Genomic DNA, 24,476 nt, shown 5'->3' with positions numbered 1-24,476 from the left:
CAGCAAGCTAATCTCAGATGATAAAAGGCAGAATAAATAATGGTCACTTCAAGGGATAGTGGTTAGATTGTAGGTTCTGATTGGTGGTTAGATTAAGCTGTACATTTAAGAATTGTGTACCGTGTGCATTCTATAGTTCAATAAAATATGTTTAAAACTAATACGCCAGCTATTGGAAAGAGTTTCCCTGTTTGAGGTGAAAAAAATTGGGTCAAGGAAGAAGAGTGGGGAGGGAATTCCATTCAATTGCTCCATCCTTTGTCACTTATTCTTTTTCCTAAATTCAGTTTTCCAGTGTCAGGGCCTTGCCGGCTCAGTCCCTGAATTCGGAGGTTCCCAAACTGTCTGGGGCTCCTCCCGCTCGGAGGCGGGTGAGGATGGAACTGTGTAGGGGCGCAGAGTGAGAGAGAGGAGGACTCAGACCCCCTCCAATTCCGCACATGCCAGCAGGAACTGCCGAGAAACAAGAGCAAAGCTGTGGAAAGAGCAAAGTGCCCGCCCAAGGTATCAGCTGCGGTTCACTGGTCAGCGGCAGGATGACTTCCTCCCCTCCCCGCGAACTGTGGGGCAGGTACTTTTATTAATTCCAGAGGGATAAATCTTTGTTCACAAAAGGACTGTTCTCCGCTAGCTATAAAGGAAAATAAACCACTGAGGATTAGAACAAAGACGCAACTGCTTTGCCTTTTTTTCTTTTCTTTTCTTTTCTTTTTAATTTGGAGTCAGCAGGCGCCAATGTGCCCCTTCCAGAAGTGAAGCATAAGAGCGTGGACAGATTTCTCCCCAAGGCCCGTTCCTCTTTGGGACGCGGCAGTGTGACTAGCTCGCCCCAGGCAGTAAACTTGTGCCTGTGACAGGGAAATGGATTAAGCCCCAGTGTGTGTTGCACTTTTCAGGGCACCTGCGCGCATGAAAACTCCAGTGGACTCTTTTGGAAAGGAGAACATGCCCCCCAAGTCTCTTTGCAACCTCTCCCAGACCGCAGACGAGAATCCAAGCGGCTTCGTTACCGGGGTGTCGGAGAGGGACTTCCTGCCCGCCTCGGATGGGACCAGCGCCAAGTTCGCGATCCGCTGCGTGATCCCGTCCCTCTACCTGCTCATCATCACGGTGGGCTTGCTGGGCAACATCATGCTGGTGAAGATCTTCATCACCAACAGCACCATGAGGAGCGTCCCCAACATCTTCATCTCTAACCTAGCCGCTGGGGACTTGCTCCTGCTTCTCACCTGCGTCCCGGTGGATGCCTCACGCTACTTCTTTGACGAGTGGATGTTTGGGAAGGTGGGATGCAAACTGATCCCTGTCATCCAGCTCACCTCCGTGGGGGTTTCCGTGTTCACTCTCACTGCCCTCAGCGCCGACAGGTAGGGGCGCAGGTAGTGGAGGCGTGGTCTGGAAAAGAGGTGGAGAGGGGTAGGAGTGCCCCAGGGTTGGGGGGTAGTTTGGAAAGGCTGGGGATGGGCAAGGAGAGAGGGAGAGAGAATGTATCTGGGAATTAGAGTAAAAGAGTTAAAACGACTGAGATGTGAAGCTTGAAAATATATATAAGAAAATTATTACTTTTAAAATAATTAATATTGCCTTGGTTTGAAAGCAGTTTTAAAATTGCATATGCTGGTCTTCCTCCTCCCCTGCACATTGGAAATCTTTATTATCTATTTCATAGAAAAGTTGTAGAAAAATTCGGCAGCGGTGCAACTATCATGTAGAAACTTTTCTTGTGTGCCCAAATTTTAGAAGTGCACTTTCCTTATTCAGTACCTTAGTAACCTGATAGGTAAGAAAGTCTGACTCAATATTAGGGAAATATTTGATTTTGAGGTTTTTTCAAATATGGGGGAAACATTTTTTACACTTATTAACTAAATTCTGGTATCTATTTGAAGTCAAACAACTACAATAGTAAATGCTCTTCAGACAGATGACTATACATTCTTGTTTTAATACCTCAAGTCAAGTGACCCCCCCAACAGGTAGGTACCCAATTTTAGTGTCTTAAAATGGTGCTGTAAAAATACATTTTTTGACATTTAAAATACATTTTATTTCATAAATCAAGACAAATTCATATTGATTATATTTAATTTTCTTTAAAACAGTATCTTTTTTTTTTAGAGAAACATTTACTTATGCTTACCAGTTTATTATAAAGGATACCAATGAACAGCCAGATGATGAGTACATAGGGCAAGGTACATGGGAAGGGGCACAGTGCCTCCATGCACATGCTCTCTCTAGGTACACCACTCACCCAACACCTCCATGTGTTCACCAGCTTGGAAGCTCTCCAAACCCCATCCTTTTGGAGTTTTATGGAGGCTTTTTTTTTATTATGTTATGTTAATCACCATACATTACATCATTAGTTGTTTTTTTATTATTATTATGTTATGTTAATCACCATACATTACATCATTAGTTTTTGATGCAGTTTTCCATGATTCATGGTTTGTGTATAACACCCAGTGCTCCATTCAGTAGTGCCCTCTTTAATACCCATCACCAGGCTAACCCATCCCCCCACCCCCGTCCCCTCTAGAACCCTCAGTTTGTTTCTCAGAGTCCATAGTATTTCATGGTTCGTCTCCCCCTCCGATTTTTTTTGATATCAAATCTGCTTTTCACATATTTTAAACTTGGGGAAGTGTCCGCTGTTCAACTTTGCAGATCAGCTAAGTTTAGCTATGGCATTCTCCAGGTGAAGATACTGAGGCCCAGGGAATGTAAGTTCCCTTGGCAGAGCAGAGAGAAGAATCCAGGCCAGCTGACTCCTGGTCCAGTGCCCCTACCTCAGTCTGTTTATGATCACGCTTTCAGGCCTTTAAGCAGGAGGGATGTCTGAATGGGGGTGGGGATAAAATGTCCAATTAGGCAACTGTGCATGGAACCCTGGTCTAATTCCCTTGGGGATGGGGTATGTCTAAGCTATTTAGACAAACAGCTGGACTTGGACGATTAAGGTGGTGGTCACTCTCCTCTTCTTCAATTTACATGTTGTTATTAATGGAAAATGAGTCCATCTAAATTTCCTGGTATTTTCAATAATACCCTTCCATCACTCTGGCATTGAAGAGCTGTTCTTCATTGAAGGAAAGACAATAATCCTGGGAAGTTGAGAGCTTCTGTCCTTTTAAACCAAATATTATTGACTTTTTGGTTTGTGTCATATTCTTTCTAAAACCACATTCCTATAAAAATAGGTGACTTTGGGTAAATGATGCACCTCATCTTGCTAATATGACACCATTTCTATCACCTTTTATGAAGTTTTCTTTGACTCCTATAATTAAAACATGACTTTTTAGTTTAGCTGCCCTTTCTTATAGGACCTATTTTAATTAGAAAGTTAAAAGAATTCTACTTAATGATTAGAATAAAACTTAACGAATAGCTATCACTACGCTAGTTAAAATTACTATCGTTGTGCTTTAATTCCAAGAGTAGCAAGATCCAAGGCTTGAGTTTATTTCATGCCATTTTTCTCAACCTATTATCATGGAGACCCACAGGTAAATTGGCTCTGACCAAGCTGAGAGAACATGCTATTCCTCATGTATTTACTGACTTTTTTGGTTTGTTATGTGTGTCAAGTACTCTGTAAATGCAGCACGGATAACTTATTAAGGATAAAAAAAGCTGGGTTGCCTCTTCTACTTGGTCCAGATTCGCCTATTAGTGCATGTTTTGGAAATATAAACTAAGGAACTGGAATCCCTGGTGATGAAATGACCCAATACATCCCAATATTCAATTAAAATGGTTTGGAAATGTTTTGCTCTATATTGTCTACATGTCTACTTTTCTTCCAGAGCATAGTAATCAACTGTTGATAAGTACTTGATCTCCTCACATTTTATTTAAGCAAATATTTTGATTTCCTGTCAGTTTGATAACAAGTAGAAGACTAATCTCCCTTAGCACTGTGCTTATTTGTGTGTGAGTTTATTACCCTCACAACACTATGAAGTAGGTATTAATATTATTGCCATTTTGAAGTGAAGAATACTAACTCTTGAAATTAGGCAGCATTTTCATGATCTTACAATGATGGAGCTAGCCTTTGAGCTCAGTTCAAAGCCCATACTCTTTACATTAAGCCACATTATTGCTTTTCTAATCTTAAGAAATTATTAATGATCTTTCCTACTAATGGTAGACTGAAAAGTTCAGTTTGAAACAAAGCACCCAAGAGTAAAAAAGGAAAAATGATTGCAAAAGCTGATTCATTAGATTCAACAAAAGCAAAGAACATCATAAAAATGTGATTGTAAAATAAAAGAAACATCTCAAAGTCAAGATTAAGGAGTAGTTGTAGCAACAGGAAAACTAAAACAAAACAAAACACACACGCACACACAAAGCCCCAAAACCCTGTTATTGGAGTTTTTAAATTGTTAAACCAAATCTCCTATTTTCATGAGATGGCTTAAGTGTCTTTGCTTAAGAAAATAAAGATAGAGAATTTAGAAGTAGAGATCACAGTGATGTCGAAAAAGGAACAGGAAGATAATTCTATTTCAGAAAGCATATCCGAATGTGATGTGGACTTCAATGTTATAGAGAGCAGAGACTGAAATAAGAAATATAATACTTATGAATCTACCTTGAGGGCCTAAATCACCTTGTTGATAGGGCGGAAGGGTTGTGTGGGTGACACTTTTGGTACTCGAGATTATTAATCCTGGGCTTTCCAAACTTTTTCGAGAAGTTTCAACTGATAATTCTTTAGGAGAGGTCATTTGTGTCCACCGTAGATGTGCTTCAGAGACATCACAGCCAGAGTGTGAGGGGGATATACAGCATGGTCTTGAGATGGTGAGAATTGTGACCTCAGTTTGTTTTCTACTTTTATCTTGATGAATTTTTTTGTATTTTCAAAATGTACTTTTTTGCTGGCTCACATTAAATAGCTAATTACAGGCACTTGCATATTCTCTGTGGTATTATGTTTTTCACAGTTCTACACACACACACACATACACACACACTCACACACACACACTCACACACTCACACACTCACCTATATGCTGTGATACTGAGTAGGTGGAGTCCCATAAACATAATTTGTCTATGGCTGGCATTATAGATCTCTCCGTCACTATCTATTACAGTAGCTTCATTTCCAAGTTTAGAATACAATTTCTTTGATTTTTGAAGACATTTTGGCCTCTAAAAGCCCCTAATTGGAATGCAAATAACTTTTAAGAATGAGTTCTTTTTTTTTTTTACAGGAAAAATTTCTCAAATTCCTAGTGCTGAACTGTAAACTTTATAATTTTATATATTTACAAATGTAAAACTAGATATCTTATTCTTTTTTATGTGTTAATTAAAATGCATTTATAAATTAAATATTAAAAATCTATAAAAATAAAAGTGAATTTAATATTGATTTAATGTATCAGACCATGTTGTTTTTCTGTTATTAAAGCCAATGTTGGATTGAATGCAAAAATAATTTTGCACCAAATCTGAGTAAAGTGCTAAAATATGAATGGTTTCAAGCTTTTGTTTGCTAGTTAAGATAATCAGATTTAATTCCATAACTGAGCTAGTTATGTTAGGTAGGAACCTTGAATCATTAACATTATTTGGATATTATACCAATTCAAACAGATACTCTCTTTAGTATAATTATTTGTTAAAATAGTGAAATAGATCAAATGTAGGCCCTGGATCTACACTTCCTAGGCTGTCAGAAGCGTTTTTATCAGTCTCAGTCCAGTAATGGGGGAGGGGGAGGGGGAGGGGGAATGCCATAATCTGTTTGCTGGGTTTTCACCAAAACTCCTGACCGAAGCTCAGATACTGATTAACCAGCTGGCCCAGACTGCAGATGATTTCTTCTTTGGTCTGGAGCCCTGGGTAGTATGTGAGAAGCCTTTGCTTCTCTGTGCTGACATTAGCACTTTGAGTGTATTTCTCTACTCTTCTGGAGAGTTCAGACTGGCAGTACCTCCTAAGAGAATACTCCCCACTTGCCCTTTTACTGGAGTGAGGACTTTTTTATTGTCAACTTGTTCCAAAAGAATTTAAGGGAGCTTAAAAATAAAGATACAAACAACATACAACGACATAAAAAAGGAAGGAAACCCAGGTAGAGGAAAAATAAAAGTTGAAGACTTTAAGTTGACTTATACTATCACAAAATGTGAGTCATATGTTTGTCTGCAAGCATTCTATCTGCCGATGCAAAAAGGGCATTTTTTCCATAAGAAGTGCTCAGTGTTACTTTTATATAGTCATAAAACAGGATAAATTATAACCTGCACTTAATTTATTAGTTTTTAATTTTAATTTGTATTTTTTTTGTTAAACAAAAGTTGCTATATTTAACTCCAATAAGTCAGATATCTTTTATTCATTGGTCTCACATGCTTCTAGCTTTTGAGAAAAATTTATAGTTTTTGAAGATTATTCACTCACCTTGATCTGAAACTTTTGGGACACACTATAAATAAGAAGGAATGCACCAGGAATATGGGTGCTAGTCCCGCCTTTGTTAGGGTCAGATGTTCTAGTTGGAGAAGATGATAAAATAATGCAAAACACATACTCTTAGGTGGTTATTTAATTATGACATTTAATAATGTCTTCAACTGTAGAGCTGAGGGACTATAGCTAGGGTCCTATTATTTCCCTACCTGGGTATTGAATGGAGAAAGACCAAAAGAGGAGAAGGGACACTAATATTGGTGAGGCAGCTGGAGGGTGAATTCTGTCTCTGGGGCTCTACTTATCACTCTATTCCATGTTGCAACAGCTCAGACAAGTCTTTCAGTTAATAATTTATGCTGATTCTATTTGGCCCACTTCTAAGTGGAAACAAAGACTCTCTAAGATGTATCTGTCAGTCTTTTGCCTGTGGTGCTACATTTAGATAGGGGCCATCTGCTCTGGTTGAGCCAGGAGGTGAGACAATGAAGTTCAACAACACTTTCCTTATTGTTACTTGTCCCAGCAGTACAGTTCCTGTGTGTGTTTCAGGAATGAAAATAACAATTTACTTTTGTTCTTCCAGTTTCTGATTCCTGAGGAGTGTTGACCAGTCTCCAAGGTCTTTTAAAATTTTTAATTGCATTTTTATTTTCTCATTCTCAGCAAGTTCTTTTTTTATTTTATTTTATTATGTTATGTTAATCACCATACATTACACCATTAGTTTTTGATCTGGTGTTCCATGATTCATTGTTCGCGTGTAACACCCAGTGCTCCATGCAGAACGTGCCCTCTTTAATACCCATCACCAGGCTAACCCATCCCCCACCCCCTCCCCTCTAGAACCCTCAGTTTGTTTCTCAGAGTCCATAGTCTCTCATGGTTCGTTTCCCCCTCCGATTTCCCCCCCTTCATTTTTCCCTTCCTACTATCTTCTTCTCCTTCTTCTTCTTCTTCTTCTTCTTCTTCTTCTTCTTCTTCTTCTTCTTCTTCTTCTTCTTCTTCTTCTTCTAACATATAATGTATTATTTGTTTCAGTGGTACAGGTCTGTGATTGAACAGTCTTAAACAATTCACAGCACTCACAATAGCACATACCCTCTCCAATGTCTATCACCCAGCCACCCCATCCCTCCACAAGTTCTTTTTTTAAAAAAATTAAAATTTGAGTATAGTTGATATACAATGTTATATTAGTTTCAGGTGTATAACATAGTGAGTCAACTTCTCTATACATTATTCTATTGCTCACTACAAGTGTAGCTACCATCTGTCACAATGCAAAGTTATTACAATAACATTGATTATATTCCCTATGCTGTTCCTTTGATTCTCATGACATTCATTGCACAACTGGAAACCCGTATCTCCCACCCTCCTTCACCCATTTTGCTCATCCCCTCACCTCACTTCCCTCTGGCAACCATTAGCTCATTCTCCGTATTTATAGATCTGATTCTGCTTTTTGATTTTTTTATTCATTTGTTTTGTTTCTCAGGATCCACACATGAAAGAAATCATATGGTATTTTTCTTTCTCAATCTGACTTATTTCTCTTAGCGTAATACTATGTCCATCCATGTTGTCACAAATGGCATGATCTCGTCCTTTATTGTGGTTGTAGAATATTCCATTCAATAAGTTCTCACTTAAATTTTTTTAGTTAGTCCTGACTTGTTTATTTATTGTATTTCTGGAAAAGTTGATGTTGATATGAGGTGGATGTGATTCTCTTCTGGAAGCAGTTGATTGAATATTCAGCACAAGATAGTTATATGCTATATTTGTATATTTACTTTCCATTATTATGTCTACTTCTGAATCAATATATAGGTTTTAGATAATATTTATATAGCCAGTAGATTATTTTCAGTTCTATGGAGAACTCCACCCACATCCCAAATATACTGACAACTGGTAACTGGAAAGTTCATTTGTTTATTTTCTATACAAAAAGATACATGTCTTCATTACATTTACTTTTTTTTACTGTTGTTTTTGTTCCTGTATTCTTACTTGTTTTTGTATGATCAATGTTATTTTCAGTTTTAATCCAGGCTCCAAAGTGATGAACCAGCTTAATATTGCTAGGTTCAAACTTAATGAGCTGTCTCTTAACTTATTGTTTTAATTATTGATACAAAATACTCGTTGTTATTAGGTTCATAGCCTATCTTTGTGAACACCACTGATTTATTGAGGTTCTGGGCAGTATTTTCTATTTCCAGTTACTCATGGATCTTCAAGGCGAACAAGAATAATTGCTAACTGTTTATTTATCCCTAGCCCTTGATTCTTCTATTTGCCATTAGGTTTTGATTTTTGTCTTCTGTAGATTTTCATTAAGAATATCCTTTCAACTTTCAACGTAGACTTTCTTTACTTTTATTGTTTGTGGAAGTTTGAGGGGAACATTTTAAAAATGAAAATTTTAATAATTGTGATTTAATTTAAATTAATTTTGGGGAGAGAATCACATTTTAAGAGACAACCAAGAATTAAACATCTCATAAGAAGCCAGTTTTAGATTATGAGAACGTGACCTGGAGGTGACTGTAGGTATTTACATTGATTTGATGAAAATGCATTTGTTAGAGATGACTTAAAAAATATGAAATGGGGGCACCTGGGTGGCTCAGATGGTTAAGCGTCTGCCTTTGGCTCAGGTCATGATCCCAGGGTCCTGGGATCGAGCCCCACATTGTTGTGCTCCCTGCTCGGTGGGGAGCCTCCTTCTCCCTCACCCTCTCCCTCTGCTGCTCCACCTGCTTGTGCTTTCTCTCTCTCTCTGTCAGATAGATAAATAAATAAATAAATAAATAAATAAATAAATAAATAAATAAATAAAATCTTTAAAAAATATGAAATGTTACTTGCTAGTACTATTGAGGCTTAGTTACTCCCATAAAAATGATCATTCAATCGAGAAAATGTGATTACAGACGTAAGTCAAGTCTTTCCATTTAAATACCACTGACTTTCAAAGGACAAGGAGATCAAATGTCTAAAAATGAATAGAATAGATAAAGCATTTAATTTTTCAGTTGCATCTTCTGCGATGTGCCATAAACTGAACAAATATAGACTGAAGTCACAAGATAGTCTTGTGTGAATCCTGAGTCATCTGCCTACCGGCTATCATTTCAACATCATTTAATCCTCTAATCTCAAAGAGATTTTCTGTAAAATGGGTACTTTAAGTTTACTGCACAGGATTATTTTATCAATTGACATAATTAATGTGAAAGCATTTTTAAACAGTATGTAGCTGTGTAACTACTTATATTATGCCAGCTATGTGTCAGGATGACAAATAACCCATTAATTCAAACCAATATTTATTCACATATGCAGTTAATTATTAGATAATAGACATTAAAGTGGAGAACAAAATGAGCCTACCGTAAAATTAATGAAAATGAGCTCTGTACCTTCTCTAGGCCTTCTCCAATTCCTTTACTCATAGGCTGGTTGGTTCCAACCTGTTGCCTTCACCAACACGATTCGTCACTGTCATTCTCCTCCTCGTGCCACTTTCATATGTCATTTAAATCATACACTTTAATGGGTTAAGAACAAAGTAATTTGGGGGGGAGTGTAAAAAACAAATGGAATTGCTGAGCCCTCTGTAATTGAATCCTGTATTTCTCATTCTTTCCAAAGTGGCATCCCACTTATTACATTTTTTAAAAAAGATTATTGTTTTAGACATTCTGTCTATGATCTTGAATAGATATTTTTAAATAATAAATTTATTAATTTTATTCACAAAAAGTTTTACTGCTACAAGCTACAAATATGTTTAAAACATGATGTGGTGAACACTGGCTGTTATATGCAACTAATGAATCATTGAACATTATATCAAAAACTGATGATGTACTATAAGTTGGCTAATTGAATTAAAATAATAAAACATGATGTGGGGCACCTGGGTGGTTCAGTTGGTTAAGTGGCTGACTCTTGATTTTGGCTGAGGTCATGATCTCAGTGTCCTGGGATGGAGCCCTGCATCAGGCTCCATGCTCAGCAGGGAGTCTGCTTGAGATTCTCTCTCTCCCTCCCCTTCTGCCCTTCCCCCTGCTTGTGTGCACTCTCTCTCTCTCTCAAATAAATAAATAAATCTTAAAAAAAAAAGGAAAACATGATGTGACATATTGTAAAGGGCAGGCATCTAATTCTTAACACTGAACTTTCGCTGGATTCCAGATACTCTCCGCTGATGAATGTGTGCCCTTTGCACCAGACAAGCTCATGGGGGTCTTGTGGAAAGATGCACACTGCCACAGTCAATCTTCTTGAAAGGTGATTTCTAAACCTGGTTTATATTCAGAATCATTTGAAAATCTTAGTAAAATGCAGAACCTCATATTTTTACATCCTAGAGACTCTGTGCCAGTAAGTCTAGGGAAAAACCTAATACTTTATCTGTTTTCAGCTCCAGGTCATTCTGAATATTGATTCAGCTTGGGCATCACTGGACTAGACTGTGTCTCCATCTCTAACGTCCATTCTCGCCTTAACCTACTATCCAACGACCACTCCACTCTACCAAAACTGCTTTTCATAAGTGATCTCCTTGCTGCTCAGACCACATTTCCTTATTAGTTCAACAAATGTTCATTGAGAAATGACTATGGGTCAGGCATTGTGTTATGCACTTTAGACACAACAGTAAGCAAAAGGAAGTTTCTGTTTTTGTTTTTACATAGTATTTGACACAGAGGGTCTATACTTCTTTTTGAAATTTTCTCTTTCTCTTGCTTCCACAATACCTTTCTCTCCTTTGTCAGATTGTTCACATTTGAACTCTTTGTTGGCCTCTGATAAATGAAACTATGATAAGAAAAAAAAAAAGAAACTATGGATAATGTAACTAGTAGGTTTATAGAAATGTGTACTTGGAGATTTTGAGATATTGAGATGACTTTATATAAGCTAAAATGATCTAATTTTCATTATATATTTTATAATATGATTATATTCCATTATCCCTTTACATTAAATTTAGACTATACACAGATATGATAAGGCAAGATTCAAAACAGAAATTAATGAAGCATACTATTTATTAATATTTAATACAGAAATGGTAATTATGTTTTCTTTAATCCCTTTTGATTGATTATTTTCTAGTTTTCCATTAGGGATACCTTTCAGAGACCATCTGAATGAAAAAAACACATAGCTTTTCATACATATCTGTTATGCTTCTAAATTTAATGAGGTAGTTTGCATACTGAGGGACTGTTTCATTCCTACATTTTAAAAAAATATTTGAAGGAAAGATGATTAAACATGTCCATACTAATTTGCACTGTATTGCTTGACTTTTTATCCTTTCAAAGATGCACATGAAACATTAATGTAAAACTTATTCTTTGGCAATTATGTGGTGTTTAAGTACTAATAATGACACTTAAGTAATCTATTGCAAACTGTGATTTCTAGCTTTATAGAATTGTCAGTACTCCCCTTTCCATTACATGTATGTCATTTAAGGAAAGATCCAAAGTCTATTTCCCTTCCTTACAGGACATGACCAGGAATCGTCCCTGTTGGAAAGGCCTTCTGTACCCATGTCTAGCATTCCTACTAGGTTTCTTGCTTCTCCTAAAACAAGAATTCTAGATCTGTTGCTAGCTCCACTATGGCAATCTTGTCAGAATGAAAGAGTTATAACTTTCATTCCTCCTCGCAGTTTCCCTAACATGCTTTATGTTTATGTGGTTAGATATGCGGTGGGAATAAGGGGAGGGGAGTGACATTTGTTTTCCTCCCCCCTCTTTTTTTGAAGAATTTATTTATTTATTTGAGAGAGAGAGAGAGAGAGAGAGAGAGACAGCATGAGTCAGGGGTAGAGGCAGAGGGAAAGGGAGAAGCAGACTCCCTGCTGAGCAGGGAGCCTGATACTGGGCTTGTTCCCAGGACCCTGAGATCATGACCTGAGCCAAAGGCAGATGCTTAACTGACTGAGCCACCCAGGAGCCCCTGCTTTCCTTCTTTTTAAATCCACAAAAGAAATTTCAGAATATTCTTTGAGTTTTCTGAAATCTAACAAGGAAATCTAGTTAATTGATCAATTTTTAGTAATTATCACCCCCAAAATTTCTCTGGTCATTTCTCATCTCCTCCATGTACAAAAGAATTTACCGTCAGCTTTCTGTACTTTGATCTTAAATATGAGTTGGCAGGTAGTAGATATCTAACTTTTGAGGAGAAATTCTAGCATAAAGAAACCAAACAAATAAAACTCTTTGAATGTATTAGTTTGTTTTTTGTTTGTTTAATATCTGCTTTAATTACATTTCCATGAATTCCAAGAATAACAGCTTGCAATTAATGTTAAAAAAAGAAAGCAAAGAGTGACATCTGAACATGTAAAAAGAAAAAATGGATTCACAGTGAAAATAACGTATATTGGTACTAAAATATAGTTACTGGACTCTGTGAAGGGAACAGTTTTCTTCTAATAGTTATTCAATACTTGGATTTTATTATGAGAAAAAAAATTTTTTTGCTTGAAACTTTGGAGAAGGTGTTCTACTATTATTGTTAGCCATTATTGAAACTATACTAGAAAGAGAAGTAAACAAAATTTTCTGAATTAGTTCCATAGATATGTAATAAGAACATATATTCATAAGAATAGGATGCTGTGCAAAAGAGTGACTTGAAAACTAGAAAGAACTTCTAGAAATTAAAAATATGATAGCAGAAATTTAAAAAATCAGAAGAAAGAATGGAAGCTAAAGCTAATAAAGTATCTTAGAAAGTAAAACCAAAAAGTATCTTAGAAAGTAAAACCAAAAAGAAGGTGGAGATGAGCTTGATAAAGTAAAAGACTAAGAAAGAGGAATTGAGATTCAAGCACTGGGACTCCAATTATTCAACAAGGTGGTGGAAGAACATTTTAAATTTAATTTAATTTAAACATTTTTAAATTTAATTTAAACATTTAAATTTAAACATTTTTAAAAAAGTAACAGGAACATGGAAAATTATGCAAACAAAACAATGATCAAGTAGCAACTCTAGATAAATCAGTGACATGTTTAAGAAAGAAAGCATAACATATTACTTAATCCTGCAGTGAGAGACAGTTGTTTAGTCATAATAACAGTATAGGGACTATTATATAAACACTGAATATAGCATACTAAATCAGGAAGTTGGTAATGGGAAGAATAAAGGTGGTATAAGAGAGAAAATCTTCACCTTTCATAACAGGATGTCAAGAGCAAATGTCAATAATATTTATTTCAAGAGACAGTAGCAGGAGGACATTTCTTAGACATATGGAGGTAATGATGTGAAATTGGTTCAACCCAGGAGCAGGACCTGAAATGAAATCAGGGGCTTCTATTGTTCTTTGTAGGCTCGTAGTGCTCTCTGCTTAAAACAAAAACAAAAACAAAACAAAACTTCTTTGAATGTATTAATCTAATAAGAAATTTAAAAGAAACAGAAAAAACAGTTCATTCTAGTTACTGATTGTAATGCTTCTTTTAGTTTCTTAAGAACATGCAATTAAGCAGAATGGGGAAGGAGCACATGTATACAGTGTTGTGCCATGTGCAAAGTCTGGGTAAAATAAATGCATTACGCATGCTTCTTTATTTAATTTGGTGTCAAGGTCCTTTGCTGTTGTTCTACTTTAAAATTTATATGTTTCTTATTATACATAGGAAGACTCTCTAAATAAAAGTATGGACTTTTTCTTATTGAGGTCCTGGGAAGGACACTTAATGCAAATCAGGAAGGAGAAAGAGAGGCTCCCCTCAGGCTGGGAGCTGTTCCTCTCCTGTGGGCAACGGGAAACAGCTTTACAGAACCTCAGAATGTCTTACCTGCTTGTTATGGTGCTTGAAATATTCTGAGTTTTTTAGAACACCAGACTAAATCAAATGTAAATAAGGAGAAGGTACAGAGTCATGGTATGGTTAATATCTGCTAATTGGCAGGCACAGTAATAGGTGCTCTCTCCGTTTTTTTTATAATTAAAAAACTTTGAGAGAAATGTTTTTATCCTCACCTTACAGATGAAGAAGACCTTAAGTGATTTTCCAAAGGATATCAGAGATGAGACAATGGCTCAGATTTGTTTGACTAAAATCGCTTTTTACTGTCTCGTGTTAACCTCTAGGTATACTGTAAGCTGAAATACTTTCAGAAAAATATAAAAACTTGATGTTCACATATAATTTTGGTTTGTTTGCATTATTATTACCCAAAAGTGTGTGATTGAGTTAGCTGTTTGGATTGTTTAAGCCCTGTGTCCTGGAGTGTAGTTCCTTTTACCATTATGATGGTTTTATATAGGAAGAGAGGATTTCATGAGGTCTCAACATGAAATAAATTTGAGCTGCAAAGACAGAATGTCATTTCATCTTCAGTTCTTTCAGTTCTTATGATTGAATTACCTCAGAAATCCCAGTCTCGACTAGTCTGTAAGATTTACTAATGTCCTCAGGAAACAAGTAGGAGACTCAGGCTCAAAAGCTGAAGATGGGTATCAAGATAGAACTTAGTAACATTATTTTGTAGACATTTTATATTTTAGGGTTATTGTATATTAGAGCAATTTCAGTATTGAGAGCCTTTTTTCAAAATGTAATGATTTAAGTAAAAATATTCAATAAATGATACTTTATAGTGTTACTGATTTAGAATAAGACTTGTGAAAGAGGTAAGCAAATTAATGCAATTTGGGGAATGACAGTTTAAAATCTTTCCCTTTCACTTCCTGTCTGCTGTGCAAATAAGCAGTGGAATGACTTGTAGACAGACAGACATCGGAGATATGAAATATTCCATACACTACAAAACAGCTAGGGAAAAAAAAAACAGTTAGGGAATAATGGAGTATTAGCAAGTAGGATCTTCTTCCCCCCTTCCTTCCTCTCTCTTTCTCCCTCTTTTTACGTTTTCCTTCTAAGAGAGTAATGTGAGGCGTGTTGTCTTCCCAGGTACAGAGCCATTGTCAACCCCATGGACATCCAAACGTCCGGGGTGGTGCTGTGGACCTGTGTGAAGGTGGTGGGGATCTGGGTGATCTCCGTGCTGCTGGCGGTTCCGGAGGCAGTGTTTTCGGAAGTGACAAGCATTGATAGCTTGGAAAACGGCAACTTCACGGCGTGCATACCCTACCCTCAGACGGACGAATTACACCCAAAGATTCATTCGGTGCTCATCTTCTTGGTCTATTTCCTCATACCACTTGCTATTATTAGCATTTATTATTATCATATTGCAAAGACCTTAATTAAAAGTGCACATAATCTTCCCGGAGAATACAACGAACATACTAAAAAACGGGTAAGCTTGGTAGGGGTGTGTGTGTATGTGTGTGTGTGTTCGGGGTGTGTGGGTCAGATGCAGTAACTGCTATTTTCTGTTCTATTTCGTAGGTTCTCAAAACCGTGAAAGATTAAACAGTCACAGGGCACCGGGATTTGCATTAACCTGAACTAGAAGGGATGTTGTGCCGGGAGGAGGAGGGGAGGCATCTCCAATATGTGGCCATGTTATAGCTCTGTAGAGGTCCACTGAAGTCCAGCTTCTCTGCCATCTGGGCCGGAGCTATTAAAATTTAATGTCTTTGAAGGCTTTTCCTTACCTTCAAATGTTCATGCAGAAAATGACATGATAAACCAGAAAATTACCACATTTCAAGTATACATTTATTTAATTATTGTCTCTTCTCCCATTAGCCCATTAAGGATGACAGAAAGTCTTGGACAAGGATTCATCAGGAAAGGACTGTAGGACATGGTCTGGGAACTGGGGATGCCATTTGGGTAGGATGCCAGAATGGGGCTCTGGGAACAGAGGGCAGAGAACAAGGGTGAGAGTGATTAAGAGGTCATACCTTCTTTAACTCAAATTTATAGCTTGTCCTATAAAAATCATATACTAATTTAAAATTACAAATGCACCTTACATAGTCTTTCTTCCTTAAGGAATATACAGAGATATTGACTTAAGGTAAAACAAATTGTGTCAATCCACAAATAGATGGAAATGTTGTCTAGTGGGACAGAGTTTCAAGTTGTGCTTTTGTGGACTCTTCGGGAGGAACTTCTTCCAAAGGATTCGTAGGTACAAGGACTTTTGGTTGGCTCTTCACCAATTTAAAGGCAAGTTGAATGACAGAGCATTAAAATTTTCTGGGTTGTAGATGGAGGCACAGGCTGGGGTGTTGCACACTTCAACAACAACAGAATTTCAAAAGAGTTCTTGCATGGACGGTAACCTCCACTTATTAATGACCATCAACATCAGAGATCCACATCTTTAAGAGTTAAAAAATCAATCAGTCACTAAAGTAATTGTAGATAAGTTAATAGATTTATTATCTAAATATCTAGCATCATTGAAACAAAAAAATTCAGGTCATGGGCTCAATGCACTTTTTCCTTTGCCTTGTGATCCAATTTGTATCTCAATTTGGGTATTTGAGTTTTTGCTTTGGTTTCTAAAATTGAGTTCCTCTTACCTTCCCACCTCCACTTTTATTTTTTAAAGTGGCCTTAGTTCTGCCTTGTTTTTGTGAATTTCTCTATTGGGACTTATAAACTCTGGCTGGGTAACTAGGCTTGGTATCAGTAAGAAGTACTCTCGGTGCCAATAGCCTGCCTGTGCATTTGAGTCTCCAAGTATAGGTAGCCCTAAAATCCTTGCACCCATGTTCCACCTGCAGGGTGGACACTGCTTCATAATATGAATTTATTCATAACCATGAGCTCCTTAATATTGCCAGGTTGCTTAACTCATGCCACCAGGATACATCTGGGGTACCACATTTTGCTTTCCTCCTCTTACTGCACCTTTATTTGCTTCCCCCATCACCACTCACTACACTTTTCTTTGGAATATTCTAATTCACTATCAATAGTTTGAGCTCAGAAAATATCATTTTGCCTACACTCAATATCCTTTGATAAATTAAGTTTTCACATTCATGTTGCCTTATTTAAATATTTAAGCAAGTAAAACATAGTAATACTTACAAGAATAATAGTTACATCAGAAGGTTGTGATTTATGTGAGTCAGAAGTTTAAATCTCAAGGTTTGTGTGTGTGTGTGTGTGTGTGTGTGTGTGTGTGTGGAATAAGGATTTAAAAAGTCATGCTCTATTTCAATTATCCTGGTTAAAAAAATCTAATCTTAAGTATATGGTGTGGTTCATTAATTCAGTGGATTTAATACAAACAAATGATTTATATTTGAAGTGTACACAGTAAGACTGTAAGCAACAGGAAAGTAGTTAAAAATAAGACAGAATTTTTATAGGTCACAGTTTTAAATGAAGACATAGCCATTTATTAACAATTTATCATCTAGTCTTGTAGAGGCTGTCAAATATTTTTAGATGAAAGGGTATAATGACCAAAACAGGCTTTGTTAAACTGTTGAAATTATCACTTTGTTGAGGAAAATATTTTTTGTATTTTTGGATGCATTTGCATGCCATGGTAAGTTTTTACTCTTTTTGCACCATGATGTTTTGCATGTGGATGGTTCCATTTTCATTTTAACCAATGGGACTGTTTCCTTGTATTTGCAGATGGAGACACGGAAGCGCCTGGCTAAAATTGTGCTGGTCTTTGTGGGCTGCTTTGTCTTCTGTTGGTTTCCAAATCACATTCTCTACATGTATAGGTCTTTCAATTATAATGAGATTGATCCATCTCTAGGCCACATGATTGTCACCTTAGTCGCCCGTGTTCTGAGCTTTTGCAATTCTTGTGTCAATCCATTTGCTCTTTATCTACTCAGTGAAAGCTTCAGGAGACATTTCAATAGCCAGTTCTGCTGTGGGAGGAAGTCCTATCAAGAGAGATCAACCAGCTACCTTCCCAACTCTTCTGCAGTGCGTATGACATCTCTGAAAAGCAATGCTAAGAACATGATGACCAATTCAGTTTTACTAAATGGGCACAGCATGAAGCAGGAAGTGGCGTTGTGATTTGAGCCATTCAGCTCACTACCTGGAAAGAACTTACCTTTCTATCTCTATTGAGCAGAGCAGAAAGAAACAATTTCCTCATTCTTACTATTGCTCAGCTAATTCATGAGGTGATTTCATGATTGACTCAGAAAAGGCAAGACAAACACAGCTAGCATTCTTCTCTGAACAGGACTTTAAATTACATTGAAAAATATATATTGCACGTTAAAAGTCATCCAAGATGCACTTCTACATGTGTATAAATTAATCTTGCTTCAGGATTTAAGCTGTTGTTAGAGCCAACTCTAGTGTATTTATCTTAAATTTGTTTCATCTTGAAGCATGAAATGAATTCCTATATTGACTTGATGATTCAGTGAGGGTAATATTCAAACTCCTATTATTTGAAATACAAGTCATATTTTCCTGGTGAATTTTATTCATAACCAGAGCATGTATTTATCTCCTTTGTTTAAATAAAATAGAAAATTCAGAAGGTAGAGCTTAATCACAAGTCCATAATATTTATTTATTGTGATTCTTTGTGTGATTAATCATAATTTATAGAGATAGCTTATGTCTGTAACTTTTAGGTGTGTGATTAAAAGGTATGATGACATTTGATTATGAATAGTAAAATAGATATCATATGAATATGATTGATTTTACATTAGTTATCATATGTCCCCAAACTATGACTTAGAAAATGGCATGGCCATTTTTGTATACATTGCTAAGTCCCTGAATATTTAGATGTTTCTGTATAGATACGATAATTAGTATAATTCTGGTGAAATCAATCATTTACTCATCCCCTCTTGCAACAGCCATCTGACCTCATTTAAGCAAGTTTACTCTGTGTAGTACCACAGTTTTTTCTGAATAAGTATTTTAGATATTTCACCAAAATGCAAACATGGCCTTGATTAAATTCTAAAAGCTACCCCTTCTTAAATTTGTACCAGTAAGTCTAACATTTGAATTAATATATTTCATACTCTTTCTCTTTCCAAATTTGCTAAATGGAAAATTCTATTAATATACTAAGCTCTTTCTTAAACGCCCCTAAGCCATACTCTTTAAGATATGAAATATTCAATCGTATGTAGCAATGGGAAAAATAAACACAAGCAAACTGCTTATGGTGGTTGATAATAATAATGGTAGTGAACATTAATCAAGTGTTTTCCCTGTTCTAGGCATAATCCTAAAGCTTTATCCTTTTTATTTATCTAATTTAATGCTCAGTATAAACCCTACCATGAAAAAGAGAAAGATCAGTTTTTGGTAGGGCATGAAGTTATACAATTTGAGGAATATCTCTATTAAAAATACACAATTTTGCAAATTTTACACAATTATACCCAATCACATAAATACATTGCCAGGGCACCGAACTTAGGCTTTATTCACTTCATGGTAAGTTCATCTCTGAAATATATCCTCTCATTATCTTTATTTTATAGATTAGAAAATTGAGATCAGAAATATTAAGAAAGTTAGGGTGGGGGGGATGGGTTAGCCTGGTGATGGGTATTAAAGAGGGCACATTCTGCGTGGAGCACTGGGTGTTATGCACAAACAATGAATCATGGAACACTACATCAAAAACTAATGATGTAATGTATGGTGATTAACATAACAATAAAAAATTATTTAAAAAAAAGAAATATTAAGAAAGTTAAAGAGGATTTACACAGCCTTGTGGGAAAGGTGAGATCTAAAACCAGATGCTTCACCATGGTGCATGCTCCCACTATTCCATCACAATTCAGTTGTAACTCTCTTCTATCTGGATTAGTTGTCCTTAACCTTTGCAAAAGTTATTGATCTACTCATCACAAAGATGCAAAATGTTACACACAAATTTTACATGGATTCTGAGTGTCTTTAAATCTTTTAAGGCTCATCCATTAAAATCTAAAGAACCAAGGGTAATCCTTGGCCCATGCAGAAACTTTGTCTTTGTTAGTATTAAGGTGATGGTGAAAGTAAATACAAGGATATTGCAAGCTATATGCAAATATATCTTGCAAGATCCTATTAATTTCTCATACACACACACACATATATTATGAGATACATGCTATATATGTATGAAACTATATATATATATATATATGAGGCTAAAGGGATATACATTCATCTTAATTATAAAGTCCTGAGAATTTAAAGTTTATGGGAATAATGTTTTTATATAATCTGTTATCTGATTTGTTTTTCAGGAATGAAAACATTTTTTCAGGAGATATTTTAGAAAATTTTTTTAATTTATACTTATTTTGTTAAAAATGTTTTTCTGTAATGACACTAATGGAATAAAAATAGCACCAAACTTCAGTTACCCTCTTTTAAACAAAGAATTTCAACAGTAGCCACATGTCTGATTATATAATATTATCAATATTATCAAACTTTGGTCTGCATTTTATTTTATTTATTAAGTTTTTATTTTATTGGCTACATTTAAAAATTTTCTTTCTGGTTGCTATCAATACTGAAAGTCAGACTTTCTCTTAATGTTGAGCCCTGAAGTTTGGAGACTCTGTCAATACTTTGAACTCTGTTCATAAATTAAGCAGGTTGAAGATTATCTGTGCAAACTTTGTTTTGAATCTGGCTGTTGCGCTCCACTGCTGGGTTATAATCCTAATTCACTCACTAACTATAATGATTTCTCATTTTCAAGAAGTCCTGTGAATTGTACCATTTTCTCAAATATTTTCTTTGGAAGAGACACCTGAGAATTAATATATTAGCATATGTTCTATATACAGCATGATGAGGGCAAATATTTAATATTTACTTTTTTCATATACTTTTCAAGTCAAACAAAACTTCATGCTTAATACACACATACATACTCTCACACACATATGAGATTGAATTCATATTAGAATAGAGCTCAAGGTTTGGCATTCGTTGGATTTTATATGTTTATACATGCTTCACATATTTATTTTTGAGCTTTTTATATTTATTGCTGGGCATTTGAAGACTGTTTTTAATACCAGAGAGTGAAATTAAAAGAAGTATATCCTAAATTTATCTATGAAGTCAAACTACAGAAGGAAATCAAACTAATTAAGCATATTAGTCAGAAGTAGACCAAAATGCAAAACCAAATTTGTTAAAATAAACAGAGTGAAACAGACCTTTGAAAAGGTAGTAAGTTTACTGATTTATATAATTCTGTCTAGTAGTATCTTATTTCAAGGTAATATTAGGAAAAAATATGTCTAGTGTGGTAATATTTGCCATAATGGAGGCAAATTCCACTCAATTTTGATTTTTCACGTAGATAAATGTCCTTTTATGTTATTCTCTTCTTTAAACCAGGTGTATTTCAAAAGAACTACAGCATGATAGGATCTTTGCAATGCTTGGGACCAGAGAATGCTCTTTTTTAATTGTCTTGTCTGTGAAATGGGTTCACAATATTGTAGGGGTTAAATTGGGTAATGCATGTAAAGTACTCACATGATTCCTGGCGTAATAACAAGCGTTCAATAAGAGTAGCTTCTATTATTATATTTTAAAAGTTATCTTTCTTCATGTAGTAAAGTAACAAAATTTACTAAAAATTTACTATGTGCCAGATCCTGTATTTTACAGGAATACCTCAAAAGGCAGGCATTATTCTGATTCCCATTCTATGGGTGTGGACACTGGGGGTTAATATGCTGGTAGGCAAATAGAAGAGCTTGTCGAACTCTTATCTATCTGACTTCAAATTCATATATTCTATCTCTGGTCAGTACTGCCAAGAATCTGAAATTCAGTTAATTTATTGAAAGATAGAATGGAAAGTAGAAATAAGTATGAGAACATTTTCTTCCGTGTAATGTGGAAGTTCCCTGATGATGGAGGACAAAAACGAATGGGTCTTTGCGTCTATGTTTATCCATTCTAGAGTAAGAATAATAGCTTAAATTCTGCGTCACCCATATGAATACTTCTTTTTTTTTTTTTTTTTTTTTTTAAGAGAGAGAGCTCGGGAAGGAGGGACAGAGGGAGAGAGAGAGAAAATCTTAAGGAGGTTCCACACCTAGCGCTAAGCCAGATTCACAATGCTGAGACCATGACCTGAGCCTAAATCAAGAGTCAGGTGCTTAACTGATTAAGCCACCAGGTGCCCCCATATGAATATTTTTATAAAAATAATTTCGTATATAAAAATATGGATCCATAATTTCTTCCCCCAATTTCTTTCTCTATTTTGTGCATGATACATAAAAAAAGGAGAAATAATAAAAATTAATGGAACTTTTTTTGATACCAAAACATATATTTTATTTGACTATTTGCTTGTTAGAACGTCTTAAATGTTTATATGATTGTATAGAGCTGTAAAACAGTTAATGGATTTTAAACAAGTATAATTTTTCCATTTACTAATATTTTACTACTGGCTTCATTGCACACACAGGAAATATTTCCACTGAATTTCTGAGAAATGAAATGTTTCAACCATTAAGCTTCTCTTGGATAGAATAAGCATGTGTATTTCAACTTTAAATAAATTAATATTTGTGCACGTTTTCCTTAGACTTTTTCAAATCAAGGGGCAAGGTGTGAGTAAATATGGTCAGCTTTAGTGCAGAAAACTATTTCTTTTGTAAAGTGATAAAAGAGTAACAAGAGTGCTAAAGAAAGTCTGATTGTAAGTGGATCTTTAATGGTTATTGGAGGAAACATTACTTACATGCTGTGGTTACAGCATTTTACACCATTTCATTTTCTAAAGTATTTTACCAAGCTCTTCCAAGAGCTCTATTTTTTTCCACATATTGTGTCTTACCAAAATTTCAAACAGGAAATTTTCTTATATACAGAGCCAAGTCTTAATCTGTGGTGGGTAATTTGTGTTTGAAGTAGTGTACAATAAAATTTAACCAAGATTTTATTTCTGGGAACTAATTCTCCTCTTGGCCAACAAACAGATAATACTTACCCTTATTCCTCAGAGTAGAAGAATAATATAAATTGAACCCAATTAGGGACCTAAAAATAGTTTACGAAATATTTAATGGTACTTAGAACCATCTGAAATGAGAAACCTGTAATCACTTGAGGTATTTTGGCAATTGTACATAATCAAAAATGAAAATCAAGTACTAGATGTTCAAACTGTTGTTTTCATATGCTGCAAAAATTTAATTGGGAGCCTGAAGGTGCTTACAGCTTTTAATTTTCTGCTGAATGTTAGAAATGTATCTATTTACTTTGTGTACTATTTTGCTGACTTCTTCAAACCCAAAAATGTAAGTCCTCACCAATATGACCCAACTTTTATCATTTTGCACATTTATTAATGTGCCTGTATAAAAGAGAGTATGTAAACATGGTCCTATGAGAATGCAGAAGGAGAAGGAAAAAACCCTACATATCATTTTAAGATAACCCTATTGTCTCCATTAGACTTACTCATTCACCTAAGTTTGTGGTTTTCAATGAGAAAAGCTTCTCCACGGAACAGCAAGAAGAGTTTGGTTAAACAACTGTGTGGTATCTTGCAGATACATAATAAAGTTCAATAGGAAATTGAGTTTAGTGTACACTTCTAGCGTATCTTAAAAACATAAATTCATCCAAACAGCAAATCACCAAGACCAGCGTTATTTCTCCCTAAGCATTTAATTAAATAAATCTCTTGGACTCAACAAGGACCATGTTCCAGTGCATGCTGGATTTCAGTTGTGCTTGATCCACATTAGTTTTGTATTTCAGCCTAAGCTATAATAAGCTGTCTAGAGTATTTATAAATTAGAACCTATTTCCCCTCTCCAGGTAGTTTTCCAAGAAGCATATCAATGAAAGCTATCACTGTTTAAATAAAATGATTTGGCATATCTCACTGCACAGGGCAGGAGGATACATTTTCTTTAGGAGAATTTATTAGTGAATGAAATCAAGAAATAGGAAATAAAGATAAATGTTTGAACACTGTTAATGCTTTTTAGTTCTTCATTTTATATTCATTTCAGTTTTAGAATACCATATTGGCTTCTTTTTAATTAACAAAATAGTACTTAATAAAATTAGGTTGGAAGTTACAAATATGAGGACAAAAAATCAC

The 24,476-nt window shown here is 35.5% G+C and overlaps 1 protein-coding gene across 1 annotated transcript; it reads left to right on the top strand.

Moving 5' to 3' along the window:
• The first annotated feature begins 727 nt into the window (after window positions 1–727).
• NMBR (neuromedin B receptor) lies at window positions 728–18,415 on the top strand. Its single transcript, XM_025861351.2, has 3 exons — window positions 728–1,367; window positions 15,413–15,761; window positions 18,014–18,415. Exons 1-3 carry the CDS (start codon window positions 910–912, stop codon window positions 18,413–18,415), a joined length of 1,209 nt encoding a protein of 402 aa, XP_025717136.2. The 5' UTR covers window positions 728–909.
• The last annotated feature ends 6,061 nt before the right edge of the window (window positions 18,416–24,476 follow it).

This window comes from Callorhinus ursinus, unplaced genomic scaffold (assembly GCF_003265705.2).
Source record: "Callorhinus ursinus isolate GAN/ISIS: 27379988/994484 unplaced genomic scaffold, GSC_fseal_2.0 scaffold6, whole genome shotgun sequence".
Lineage (NCBI taxonomy): Eukaryota > Metazoa > Chordata > Mammalia > Carnivora > Otariidae > Callorhinus > Callorhinus ursinus.
Note: the sequence above shows the minus strand (reverse complement) of the source record. Positions and strands in the feature narration are given on the sequence as shown.